The sequence below is a fragment of the Haemorhous mexicanus genome, chromosome 2 (genome assembly GCF_027477595.1).
Source record: "Haemorhous mexicanus isolate bHaeMex1 chromosome 2, bHaeMex1.pri, whole genome shotgun sequence".
NCBI classification, from domain to species: domain Eukaryota; kingdom Metazoa; phylum Chordata; class Aves; order Passeriformes; family Fringillidae; genus Haemorhous; species Haemorhous mexicanus.
The window spans coordinates 19,954,299-19,968,296 of record NC_082342.1 but is presented as its reverse complement, the minus strand read 5'-3'; the positions used below and the strand labels follow the sequence as shown (position 1 = coordinate 19,968,296).

Here is a 13,998-nt window from a genome sequence, read left to right as displayed (position 1 = left end):
AATTGCCCATCGCCCTGCTCCAGCAGGGACAGCTCAGGGCACGCGGCTCAGAATGGCGTCCTGACAGGTCTGGTGTGCCTCCAGTATGCCACCCTGTGCGTGCAGTCTGCTCTAGTGCCCGGTTACTGCGCAGGAAGAAAGTTCTTTCTTCTGTTCAGCTGGAGCTTCCTGGGACTCAGTTTCTGCCCATGGCCTCTGGTCCTGTTGCTGGGCACCACCGAGCAGAGCCTGGCTCCATTCTGTTGACTACCTCCCTTCAAATACTGATAGACATTGGCGAGGTCCCCTCTCAGGCTGCTCCAGACAAAGCAGGCCCACTTCCTTCAGCCATTCTACATCAGAGAGACACCAGTCCCCTAAAATTAATCCATTCCCTCCACCATAGCACCTGAGAAGCTACCCCCGATACAGAGGGCCAGCACCTTGGTTTTGTGATGTTGGCTGGTCAGTTAAGTGTGTTATCTGGAGAGATTAACATGCTGTCTGGCAAGAGCCAACATGGCAGCAGAAGGTTTAACGAGCAAGATAGCACAGGGTCAATCCCCCACCACCTGCTCTTCCACAATTCCTTTTCCCTGACAGTCTCTTGACTTGATCTTTCACTGCATTTAGTTATTGGGGAAAGAGTTTTCTCCAAAATAATTTCTGGATTTGTCATGATACACAAAATTGATCTTCTGAGATACTCTTTTCCTCCTTTGCATTCTTATGTGACTGTGAAGGATAATGCTTTGTGAGCAAGTTTTCTTAACCGCTCCTAAAAATACGTACAAACATACTATTTCCCTACTCTTTCCATAGGATATAGAGATGACCAGGTATACAACACTGAGACCTACTCCATCGCATTAGTGAAAAGAAAAGAAAAACCCCACAAATGTAATTCTGAAAGATAATTTTTCACTGTCAAATTACTAAAGGCTGAATACAAAACACCAAAGATATGTATTTTGGAAGTCCTCTGTTTTCTCTGTAAGGAAGTATTTTTTAATTAGGCAGATACTTTTCATTTGATATATTACAGTTTGCATGTTATTCACAATATACTTTAATTGATATATAGTAAAACTGCTGGCTGAATTGTATATTTAAAGTGTACGCAAACTTAATAAAATATATTTGTAAATACACATTAACTATATATTTTCATAGAATTACAACCAGAATTCTATTTCCTTCTACGAGTCAGCATTTTTCTTCTTATGCAAGCCAACAAAGACATTTTGCTTTTAGATCTTTGATACTGAAGAGGCTTAAACCAAGTGTAATTTTTATTATAAATTTTCACAAGGCACTCCTGACCCTCACACTCGAGGAAGAACATGGAGAGTAGGTTCTGCATGCATTTCATTGTCCTGCAACCCTGCTCCCCCTTCCCATTAAGACCACACTTGACCCAATGTAGGAGACAGCAGGGTACACTCTTCAAAGCCGGGAAGAAGTTCGTTTCTTCTGATAAGGGAGCAACAAATTCTTTTTCTCCGAAAGATTTAGGTGTCCTGTGGCTGCTATCTCACTGCAAGTCCTTTCTTTAAAAAAAAGTATCCTACATAGCATAGTTTCTATTTTAACAATTTTTATAACCTAAAACTATATTTACCACACTACTGAAGAGAATTAATACAGCATTACTTTCTAACACAACACATATAATATTCATTTTAATATTTGCGAAAAGCCAATTATAAAATACACATTTTTCACACTGACATTATGTCCATCCTAACCAGGTTCACCCAGCGTCAAAGTCCGGGGTTGACGCTGTCTTGGCTGTGGCGGTTTTATAATATTCTATCTGGTTGTCGATCCAATACATTTATAAAATTATTTTTTTGTAAATTTGGCTGCCGATTTGATCATTTACAACATAAGTGAAGGAGGACATGCATCCATTAAGCATTGTGAGGTGAGTCTTTGTTATGGAGCGGTTTGACAGCTGGCCTGCAAGCAAAGCTGAGTTAATAGAAGAAATAACACTTGATGGTTTTCGGGTGTATCCATAGCAAGGAAGAAGACAAGGCCTTCAGCATGGAAACCGATTAGAAAAGATACATGAGAATTTTTGCAAGCTAGACTACATGCCTAAGTAGATGTGTATACATGCCTTATTAAATTTCTGTAAAAGTTTTGCCAACTATATTGACGCTGATTGCTTTGCACCAATGAATATAATAAGTTATTGTGATGTAGTTAATGACTTAAGATCATGCTTTGTTAAGGGTATATAAACTGGAGAACACGCAGAATAAAAACTTTTTTTTCTTCCTGAACCTTGGTCACGTGTGTGTGTCACGTCCGGCCTAACGGTGACACTTTGTCTCCCTGTTTTTTTAAGATTTTCTAAGCCTTCTGATGTTTACATTCTTGTAGCAAGCTTCCTCACACACTTTCTGTAAATAACTTATTGTTTTGCATTCTTTTATGGAGGAGGAGAAATTTGATAGACTGTTGGTTTGTCCAGTGTCATTGGAGAGGTGGCACTTTCACCCTCTAATCCACTGTCACTTTTGGAAAACTATAAATGTTAGAGTTAGAAAATAAACTTCTCTTTTTCTTTACCTTGAGAGCAGTGGTATGTGCACTTGTGGTGTTTCATATCCTATAGCGACAAGACTTCAGCTGTGAGCATCAGATGTGGTGCAGTGTTATGAGTAAAAAAAGAGTTACCCGTCTTTTTTTTAAAGAAAAGAGTTGCAGAGTTTAAAGTTAAGCTGGGAACTGATTTCTGGCCAAGAGTTCTTTTGTTGGTTAAATGTTGTAATCACCTGTTGAGTATCGTCATTAACCCTCTATTGTGGAGAATTCTTTTTTTCAGTACCACCCTTGCCTGCTGCCAAGAGGATGACAACCCCCCCCCCCCCCCCCCCGGGGAGGGGGGGGAATTTGCATCTCAGGAGACATGCAAATTTATCTCAAAACCCAGAATGCATTGGGACAAGAGCCCCACCAAATCCCAGAAAATACCTCAAAAGAGACGAGCCAAAGCAGAATTGAGAGGTCAGGGTGGTGTTTGGACAGCAGGAGTGGGGTCCGAATCCGGCAGAGACGCTGAGAACCTCAGTCACTCCTCGCCCCAGCTTTACGAAGTCAGTCAGACCTAGGAACCGTGGACTGGTTAACTGAACTGAATCCGGAGTATACTCCCATTGCCCTTGCAAGGGCCGAAGTCTTGTTTCTGCCCTTTAGGAGATAGCGCTGCACATTCCTCTTGTTCTGAGTCACTTTCCCCATCCTGAGCTGGTTATATTTAACAAAGGCATCAAAAAGGAGAAAGTTCTCCTGCCCTGTTTATTTCACACAGATACTTGCCAGCAATAACTAGTAGCAAAACTTTCTAAAAACCCCTTTTCTAAGAAAGAAGAGTATTAAATTACCTGTTGCCTCCACAAAACCTCAACCTCTTTCCATCTACACAAAACTTTGTAAGTTTCTTCTGTAATCAGTACCAAACCTTGCAATCATGATCATTAATTGAGATAGCCACAGGGAACAAATGGCATTAATAATACAATTTTATTTTCCAGAGACTAAACTCACAAATTATGTAGGGTCTTGTCACTTGAGACCGTTCAAATGCTCCACTTCAAGCAAGTGTTTAAGTGGCAAAACAAGTGTTAAGCTGCAAAAATGAATGCCTAAGCAGACAGGGAAAAAACCACATTACTGACATTTTTTCATTCTGTATCAAGACTAGTAGGTTGTTGTATTTTTCCATGTTGCTGGAGCATTCCCATATGAATCACATTCAGCAATGAGGATAGCCTGACTAAAATTTTACTACCAATTTTCCCCCACAGATTATATAGTCACATTTGTGCCTTATGTGGATTTACTGAGAACTCAGCTATTCCCTTTTGCCTGGGTGGAGAGCACAAGCCAACGTCACAGGGAGCCCAGACAATCTAGCAGCTCAAATCCCTCCTGTTTCAAATGCATAGTAAAAAGATTAGCTGTGCAGATCAGGCTGATGCTATTTAAGCACCAAGAGGCATATGGTTTTCACTGTTAGCCAATTCCAAACACACAAATGTGATTTATTTCAATTTTAATATGTGGGCTGCCATATACAGAATATAAATCCAGAACAATGAACTTTTAAAAGAGCTTTAAAGGAACTGAACATAAGCTGATAATATCAGGTGCTACAGGACGCTTAGCCTCTTTCTCCTTACCTCATTGAATACCCTGATAACACATCCCATTCTTAAACAGGCCACATTTACACTTAAAAAGTTTTCTGTTAATGTTTTAAAAATCATCCTTTTCAGCCTAAAGTCTACAGTGCCCTGTAAATTCCAAATCCTTACAATGAAATTTATCAGCAGGCAAGAGATCAGTAAGTTGTTAGAACAGCTTCTGTGTCTTCCATGTATTTGAAATGTCACTTTGCTGCTGATGAGAAGAAAACTGCAGGATTCATTTGCAGAGAGAGAAGCTAATTGCTAAACATTTCATGTAAGTAGACTCTTCCACACTGTTCATTACCATTTTTACCCTGACTGCAATGGAATCATTTAACATCTCAAAACCATCAGACACACTCAATCACAAAGCTCTGCAGACATCACTGCATTGAAAACACCACTTCTTTCAAGTGCACCACAAGCAGTGGTGTTAATTTTCCATTTTACATCAAGTCAGAAAACCACTGTTATTATCACAGGTTTTGCACTTCCTAAGCCCATTACAAATACTTAGATTTCTATAATACAAAATATACCCTGTGTAATATTGATTTCTCCTCCCTTTTCTGCCCATCACTCATAGCCTCAGTGTCAGTTCTATCAATATATATTGCCTGCGTCTCTCTCTCCCTTTGTTTGCTGTGAGCCAAGCCCTGGCGTCTGCGAGCCCTATGTTTGACAATAGCGAGCTATTCAATTCTTCCTTTACACCACACGAGGGTGTTTCAGGCTATGCAGCATGCCAGAATCAATCTGGAAGTCATCCCGTTTGGAAAGGAACCAAGGGGCAAACAGATACATTATTTTTCCACTGGGCAAACTGGTACAGGAGACTTTGAAAGGAAAAAGATGAAGCATCATAAACTAGAAACCAGATGGAAGAGGAATTTCAAAGACATAATCGGATGTTCCTTGAAATCAAATTCTCGTTACTGTGGACTTCCCTGAGCTTTGTCTTGTCTTTAAAGAATTTAAAATATAATATTTTTTCATATTATTTCTATTAAAATCTCCTTAGACGGGATGAAGTAATCATTATCCCTCTACATAGCTTTTCAGGAGCTTTCCATTGCTTTATTGTTCAAAAGTTAATTGCAGAGTCAGGAAGAATTGCTTACTAACATAATAAATAAAACCAAATTTCTCCTTTGTATCTTGCTTCTTCTGGAGTCAAAGCATACACAGATCTTTCTAATGTTTGGCACTTCTGACACGTGGTGGCTCTAAATCCAGCAAAGACCATGCAAAGTAACCAATACCGTGTGCTGGTTAGCAGGTATAATTTCTGTGCACAGCTTTGTCAAGCAAACACAAACACTGAAACAAAGCTGGACAATTCTCAAGGATTTCAACACAGCTGCAAGGAGAACATTCCTGAAAAGAGAAAACTCCATACATCTGTGTTAAGATGGGCCAAACAGCCCATCCCAGGAAATCCCAAGTGACAAAGCCTATTATCAGCCACTGTTATCTAATGAGTCTGGCACTAGGATGGCCAGGGAACCCATACTCTCCCACAGCCTGCTCCCTTCTCCCAGGCACTGCCACACCTCTGCCTGCATTCCAATTACTGGAGCACACCATGCAAATTATATAAATAAACAAGCCAAGTTTAATTAATTTGCAGGACCAAAAGGTGCCTTGTAAGTGAAGCCACTGCACTACTGTTTAAAAAGGATGTGTGATTCAGACTGAGGCAAAAGGTAATTCAGGGGGATTAAGATTTGGGATGGCTGTCAGGTGTGCCAGGAGCGGGCCATCCTCTAAGCTCAGAGCTGTCTTCTCTGTTGTCAGAGAGGTGGAAGACAGGCTGAGGACACCTGTCTGCTCCATGCACCCTATGGGCTTGGGACTGGCAGACTTTCCTGGGCCTTCGTCAGCAGGACCCTGCATCACCTGGATGCAACAGGCAGGAATACAAACCACAGAGTGCTGGGAAAGGTCACTCACTCCACTGCAATGGCCAGGCCTTGCCACTGATTTCACAAGGCACATTAGCAACTGCAAACAAATACTAAGAAAAAATTCATTCCTTTTGTGACTTTTCCCCCTCACCCTGCAGCATTCACCATCTCCTCAGGAGCAGATAAAAATCACTCGTGCATAAAACTTAGCTTTCCAGTGTGTTGCTTTTATGGTTGTATAATGCAGGTATTAAAGACCATATACAGTAGGACCAGCTAATTTCACAGTATGACATTACATGTTACTACGTGACCTCAGATTCTGACTTGGGTCTGCTTTACAGGTTTTATTTTGTCATGGTTTTGCATTTAGCAATTGTCCTGGTTCAGGGCAAATTTGGGAGAGAACCCCCAAAGTGGCCCCCCTAGGAAATCGGATTCTACCACCCCTCCCCCAACCGGTCCAGGAGAAAATACCTCCTTGGAGAAAAGTGGGAAAAAAGTGTTTATTAAACAAGAAAACTTAATATTAAACAATAAAAGCCCTTGCTGCTCCAAAGGAGATGACAAACCCAGAAAGTCCCCTCCCCAGATTCCAGTTCAGCTCACTCAGTCTCTTATCAGTCCCTCCGGCGCTGGAAATGCCATGGCCCAGGCCCAGCCCGGCCCACCGATGCGAGCTGCTGGTGCTCTTATGGTTGTTCAGTCCAGAGCAGGTGTGAACAGGTCCAGAGAAAGGGGAAAAAAGAAAAAAAAAGCACAGTCCAGGGAACTTCTTTGCCTCAGCTAGCTAAACTAACTAAAAAGCAAGAAAAAAAAGAGAGCCCTGTCCCGCCGTCTGTTCATCCGCAGAACCATGCAGTCCAGGAGCAGGAATGTGTAGGAGTGAGTTCAGTGTCTGAAAACAAACTGCGCGCCTCCTCTCCCCCCCTCAATCTTTGAAGCAAGTCTTAAAGGTGCAAAACTTACTATTCAGCATAAACGGAACGAGACGATTGGGGATAAAAGCATCATATAGTCAACCTAGGACAGCAATGTGGTTTTGGCTGGGGTAGAGTTCATTCTCTTCATAGTCTAGTATATAGTAGAGATAATTCATGCTGTGTATGTATATAAAATATTGTGAGATCCAACAAATGTCTTTGACCACCCTGTCTGGGAGCAGAGTCTTATTTCTATTCATCTAGTACCCAGACATCGTTAAGATAATATCAAGCCTGTTAACGTAAGAATGAAACCTTCCCGGTCCATAAGCTCCGATTTCCCAGGAATGTCTGAGCTGTTCACGAGAACTTGCACTTGGAGAGATTAGGTCACCTAGCTCAAGCACCGGCAATACTCTGTTACATGTGAAAGAAGGCTATTCTGAAGAAGCCCAGACAGCCATTTGGACCTCTGGACCGGCTTTTGTACACTTCTGCATCTGTATGGTCCCAGTTATACATGTGAAGGGACACAAAAGAACCTTCCATCATTTCTGCCTCAGGCCGAATAAATGGGATATAAGCCAGCTGCATGAAGCATTCAGGGTGAACCACTAAGAAGACGCTGGCACTCTGTCAGTCAGATCCAGGTTCACCCAGCGCCGACTTCCGGGGTTGACACTGCCTTGGCTGTGGTGGTTTTTTGAAATCCTATTTTCTTCTTGTTGATCTAGTAAATCTTTGTTAATTTTTTTTAATAAATTTGGTTGCTGATCTGATCATTTATAACAATAGTATCTGGTATAAAGATTTATGAACTAGTGTTTTGGATTTATGATGGAAACAGTGTTGGTAATGTAGAGATATTTCCATTACTGCTGAGCAGTGCTTACAAAATGTCAAAACCTTTTCTGCCTCTCACCCCACCACTGAATGGGCTGGGACTACTCAAGGAGTTGTGAGGTGACACAGTTGGGACAGCTGGCCCCAACTGACCACAATGATGTCCCATACCATATCATGCCATGTTTGGAATAAAAAGCTGGAGAAGAAGAAGGAAGAGGGAGACATTCAGAGCAATGGTGTTTTGCTTTCCCAATTCACCATTACATTTGATGGAGTCTGGCTTTCCCATAATTGACTGAACACATGCCTGCCCATAGGAAGCAGTGAATATTTTCCTTGTTTCTCTTTGATAGTGTGCAGCTTTTGCTTTGCCTAATAAACTATCTTTATCTCAGCCCATGATTTTTCTCACTTTTATTCTTCCAGTTCTCTCTGCATCCTACTGGTGAAAGTGATCTCCCACCTGGGGTTAAACCATGAAAAACATTTAGGACTCTCTTAAAAAATCTTTACTACATCCACACAGCAAGCTTTGAATGTTTTCCACTTAGAGAAAAGTTTTTATCTAATACTCCCATAGCCACATTCAAGCACCTGGTAACTAGATCTGGCCAAATAATTCCAGATTTGACAAAACCCAAGTCCAAGCCAATGATTCCAGCTTTCATAGTGGGGCAGCTGCTGCCAAAAATAATCACTGAATCGTAGAATGGTCTGGGTTTAAAGAAATCCTGAAGTTATCATCAAGTTCCAACCCCTCTGCCATAGGCAGGAACATCTTCCACTAGACAAGGTTGCTCAATGCCCCATCCAGCCTGGCCTTGAACACTTCCAGGGATGGGACAGCTGAAGTTCTGAAGTTGCTGCAGTTGAGTAGGGGTTTTGTTTCTTTGTTTGTTTGTTTGGGTTTTTTGTTGTTGTGGGTTTTTTTTTTGGGGGGGGTTGTTTTGTTTTTTTTGTTTTGTTTTTTAAGGCAGGGGTCAGTTTTAAGGTAAATTACAATTCTCAAGTGTGAAAAATGCCAGTCACTTGTTTTTAAAATTTTAAAAGTTTAATAATAATAAAATGGTTATAAAAATAGTAATATAATTAGAGTAAAAAATTTTGAACAATTGAGATTAGGACAATATGAGACAATAAAACAGTCCGGGACCTCTTTCTGGGCAAAACAAGCCTGAGAAAGGACACACGTTAACAGAGGATTAACCCTTAAAAGCAATAGCCCATTGCATATTCATACATCTCATACATGATGCATAAATTCCATTCAAACAAAGGATTCTGTCTGGTCTGTGTCAGCTTCTTCCTCTGAGTCCTAATGGTGTCCTCAGGGCTGAGCAAGGTGGGAAGAAGTTCGTTTCTTCTGATAATGGAGCAATAAATTCTCTTTCTCTGAAAGATTTAGGTGTCCTGTGGCTGCTGTCTGGTGCGAGTACCTAATTCTTTTCTTTAAAAAAATATTCCACATACATAGTTTCTATTTTAACCACAAAAGTTACATTTTACCTACAAAACTACATTTACCATACTACTAAAATGTTAATACAACACTACTAATCAATACAACATAATACATACAGTAAATTTCTGCGTAGAGCCATATAATACGCATTTTTCACATCGAGTAAACGATATATTCCATTCTTATCGCGATGAGGGGCAGATAGAGGCAAACAGAAACATAAACCATCCTACACCAAATTTACCTGCAGAAAACCAGGAGGATGGGGCTGGCACGGGGGGTATTTCCTCCCTCGGGTCCCAAATTGTTGGCTGCCCCTTTCCCTGTTCTCTCTCTGAAGCCGGCAGAGGAGGGCAGGCACCCTCGTTGTGCCCGTCCCTCCGCCCCGGGGTGGGGAGGTACACCGCCGCATTGCCGCCCTGCTGCCGGTGGGATGGGAACGGGAAAGGGACGGGGACGGACGAAAGGGGAGGTCGGGGCAGGAACGGGGAAGGGCCGGGGCAGGACGAGGGGCAGGAGCGGCCCCGCTCGCCGCCGGCCGCGGTGCTGCGGCTCCATCTACTGGTGAGTAGCGGGAGTGCGGCCCGCCCGGGTGTCCCGGTGCAGGGATTTGAGAGGAAAGCCCTCGGGAGAGGCTGGAAGCGCCCCAGCCAGGGCAGCTCTCCCGGACACCGTTACCCTGCGGAGCACCGCTTGCAGAGACTGCAGCAGCAGCCTTCGGGGATGTGCGCAGGAAGCGGTGACATCCATGAGCGCTGCTCACGGTCCGAGGGAACATCTCCAGCCAGAAGCAACCGTGGGGATCAGAAAACCCGAGATAATAAAATAGCCTCCTTCGGTCTATATGCTACAGACAGTCATCGTCGTCTAATGACAAGGAGGAACGTCCTGGCTCTCCACACATCTTGGAATATTGTTATCCATCTGTTTGGTTTTTTGTTTTTGTTGTTTGTTTGTTTGTTTGTGGGTTCTTTCCAATTTGTTTTTAAGGCCAACAACCTGCCTGCTTTTGCAGTGATGGGTAATAAGACAAAAGTTAAACTACTGTGCTTCTACAACACAGACAAGAAATGCTCAAATTAACATCAACCCTTCCATGCATAGAAAGTCGGTATAGTTTTGTAGGAAACTAAGTGTTTTCTGTTCAGCACGGATGGATTTAGAACTGCTTGTACTACAACAAAAATAATACAACAAAATATTCTAAAAAAGGTCTGTTAGATCATTCTTTCCAGTAAACCATTCGTTTAATCTAAAGTCCCAGGAAATACAGTGCTCTGAACCCTGACACTCATTGACCAGTGTTTAGCAGTAAATAAAGCAAATCCCATTCTTAAATCAGAATATCAATTTTAAGCCTGACATAATTGAAATTTAGCTGATTTGCATTAATTACAGAAATACCATTGTGGTAACAATACATTTCTAAACAAGCTTGGAGGGATGGTTTATTGGCTGCCTGAAGGTACTGCAATTGCTGCCAAAAGCAGTGCTCCTCCTGCAGCTCTGGTGCCTTGCACTGGTGATCACACAGATTCTGACCTGGCTGAGAGCTGTGCAGAGGGCCGAGCCAAGCCCACCCTCTGCAACATCATTTATTCATTAGTGCCAATATGAGGAAATCTGTAGCTTGGGCAGGACAGGGGGAAGACTGGATCATCTCTTTCACAGGCTTAAGCCCCTTGGGAAACTACCCCTGAGGTCTTGGAAAATGTGAAGATAGCATGTGATGGAAGCTCATTAAGACCAAAGAAAAATAAAATTCTTACTTTTTTTTTTTCCTTCACGTATACTGTAAATTTAATTCCTGAAAAGCAGACTTAAAAGTAAGTATTATTTTAAAGGCATAGCATTTCCGAAAGGGCTAGAATTTTCCATTAACTTTAGGCTTGCTTCAGTCCTTAAGTCTCTGGACCAAAATTGACTTTCTTGTGACTTCACCGATGACAACTGGGACTTCCTTGCATACACTTGCTCCAGGGCTGGTGATCTTTCATGTCACCAGCCACCCTCAATGATCCAGTGCTGCAATCCTGTGCCAAGAGATGCAGGTTATTTTCTGTCTGATTCTTTCTTTTGGTTTCACAGTGATAGAAAATTATATGTTGGGTTATATTAGTCCACATTAAAAATAAATAATTGCAAGAACAGCTCATGTAGGTCTCAAAATCTTGTGTTCAGCCACTGTTTGCTGTGTAACTGTGATGTCCATATGGTAGAGTTGTCATCTCTATACATTGACTAGATGGACAAGCTTCAACACTCTTCAGTTAGGCTGGCAGACTCATATGTTAATCTGCTACCATGGACGAGACAGCAAATTCTCAGTTCATCACCCAATTCAAATTAAGCATGTGTAATCTCACAGTGACACGTACTATGAATGTAGTGCATACACAGAGATACACAGGATGAAAGGAGTGTCCAAAGAAGTGCTAAGCTTCCAAAATTAATGTCATGTAGGAGCTCTGAATTTTAATATGGGTCATTACTACCAAGCTCCTGTAACCACTGTTCCAAAGGCAGAGCCTTTTAACTGTGCCAGTCTTCTGTGTGCTACGCAAGGGGTTCAGGTGGTGTTACAGGTTTTCTAGTTTATGGCAGAATGGGGGAGTCCCATCCCGTCTACTTTATTGGAGGTGGCGGTGGCTTAAAAGATGGAGGTCTGTTCATACTGAAATAGAAGAGAGAAAATGCACTAACACAGGAAAGTAGCATAAAAGACTGTTGTAAAATGTTCACAGGAGAAGGTGGATTGGCACTAAGTCATTATAAGAGCATCTGACATTAGCTCTTACATACTGTGACTTCCCTGAGTCTGTTCCCAGGACACCTTCTGCTATTAATTTGGCTTTCTCAGCTCCCACCTCACAGTTTTATTTCATTCATGTTTTAAAAGAACTGAACATGGTCCTGATGAACTATTCAAAATCCTTACATGGGCCTTTTCCTCACACTGCTCTCTGAAAGTATAATTAAAGACTCGCAACTTTTTTTTTGGGATTAATTTATAAATAAAGGTCCTGCCTCAAATTAGTTAAAAAAAAAAAATCCTGTTTTTATCTTTGATATACAGGATTTACCGCTGAGTTTTAAGAGAGTTTTTAGAATCATAGGTGATTAATTATAACTATGATTGTTTGAGTATTTTAATAATGTTAGTAAGATTTGAAATAATTGTCTCTTAGATATTGCTTTTATCAGTAGATCTTGGAGTGTTTTAGTAGGGAATCAAACTTTGGTAATAATTACACACTCAATGCTTCTTTGACTGGGATTGAGTTTCGGGTATCCTACTTTCACATATATAATTCAAAACTCAAATAGATCTGCCCTAGAAGTACAATTTCATTAGAACATGTCCTCAAGTAACCATAGAAAATGAGAGAGCAAAAGCAGCTGGCAGGAAGGCTAATAGAAATGGGGGGCTCTGGGGACAAAAATTGACTTTTATTTTTCCCTTACATCCTGAAGTTACACTGCAGCTGTTTTCTTAAAGTTCATTCTAAAGATAATCCAGAGAACAGATGAAAGGACTGAGAGCACTCTACTTTACATACTGCTGTATGAGAAAAATGGCATTAATGATCCATGTACTTAAAGGTCTTGTGTGCTATGAATAATCTCAGATAAAAAGGTGTAAATCCAAACAGTTGAGTTAGAGTTGGTGCTACCCTCTGTGCCACCCCTCCCACTCCTATGGCTCCATTCACTGGTACTCACATCTTTTTCTGGTACTGACACCATTTCCTGATGCCTAAAGCTACCAGAGTGCTACAGAGGAGGAGTAGGACACTTTCCCTGGCACTGTTGGCCAGGGGAAGTGACTGGCTTTGGTGTTCCTTCTGTCACCTGTAAGGGACACATGGAGCTCATCTGAAGGTCCTCAGAGAGGGGGGAAATTGGGACTTGAGGCCTGGGGCTTGCTGCTCCCTGCCCTGCACAGCACTGCTGTCAGTGCAGCCACTCATCACCAGGCTGAGGATCCCAAACTCTGAGCACTGCAGCTCTGATTTATGGACTTAGCCCACTTTTGTTCTGACTGGGTGTTTGAGCTGATTTCAGCCACCCACTGGCTCACTTGACAAGATTATTTAGTCAGCCCAAAGAGCATTTCATCCAAAACCCATTGGCTTTCTCTGTTCCCCTGTGAGCTGCTCTGCAAGAAGATGCATGTCACAGTGCAGACAGGCACATCTGCCCACCTCAGCCCTCCTTCCCAATGGTTTATTTTTCACACCACTGACACCAGACCCTGCCAAAACATCTGGCCAAGGGCTCAGCTGCCTTTTGAGGTGAGCTCTTGTCAGCAGCACAGCATCCCAATCCCATTCCAGCTGCCTCTCCCCCCTGCACTGCTGGGATTCCCGTCCCCTTCACACTTCTGCACAGCCACCTTTGGGGGTGCTACCAGAGGTGCCCTCAGGTCCTGGGTATGGAGAAGAAGAAGAGAAGGAGCACAGTCCTCCTCCAGCTGCCAGAGGGTGCAGCAGTGGCCTGGGTGCCAGAGGGATCTATGGGTGATATGACTCAGTGTCAGCTCCCATTGAGCTGGCATCACCACCCTGTGCAAGGCTGGCCACACTGGTGTGTCACCCAGGCTGGGTCTTACCCGCCATGGCAACCAGTGTTGTGGGCCAGTCCACCACGCTGCATGAGCCATGAGCTTTTCCTGGGAC

At 42.5% G+C, this 13,998-nt stretch overlaps 1 protein-coding gene across 1 annotated transcript in view; it reads right to left on the bottom strand.

Annotated features, from left to right (window-relative positions):
• Positions 1 to 8,888: 8,888 nt before the first annotated feature.
• CD96 (CD96 molecule) overlaps positions 8,889 to 13,998 on the bottom strand; it is a 30,983-nt gene continuing 25,873 nt past the window's right edge. Inside the window, 4 exon segments of the mRNA XM_059837608.1 lie at positions 8,889 to 11,941; positions 11,943 to 11,993; positions 13,043 to 13,122; positions 13,125 to 13,171. Coding sequence (XP_059693591.1) covers positions 11,899 to 11,941; positions 11,943 to 11,993; positions 13,043 to 13,122; positions 13,125 to 13,171 — 221 coding nt within the window. The 3' untranslated portion in view covers positions 8,889 to 11,898.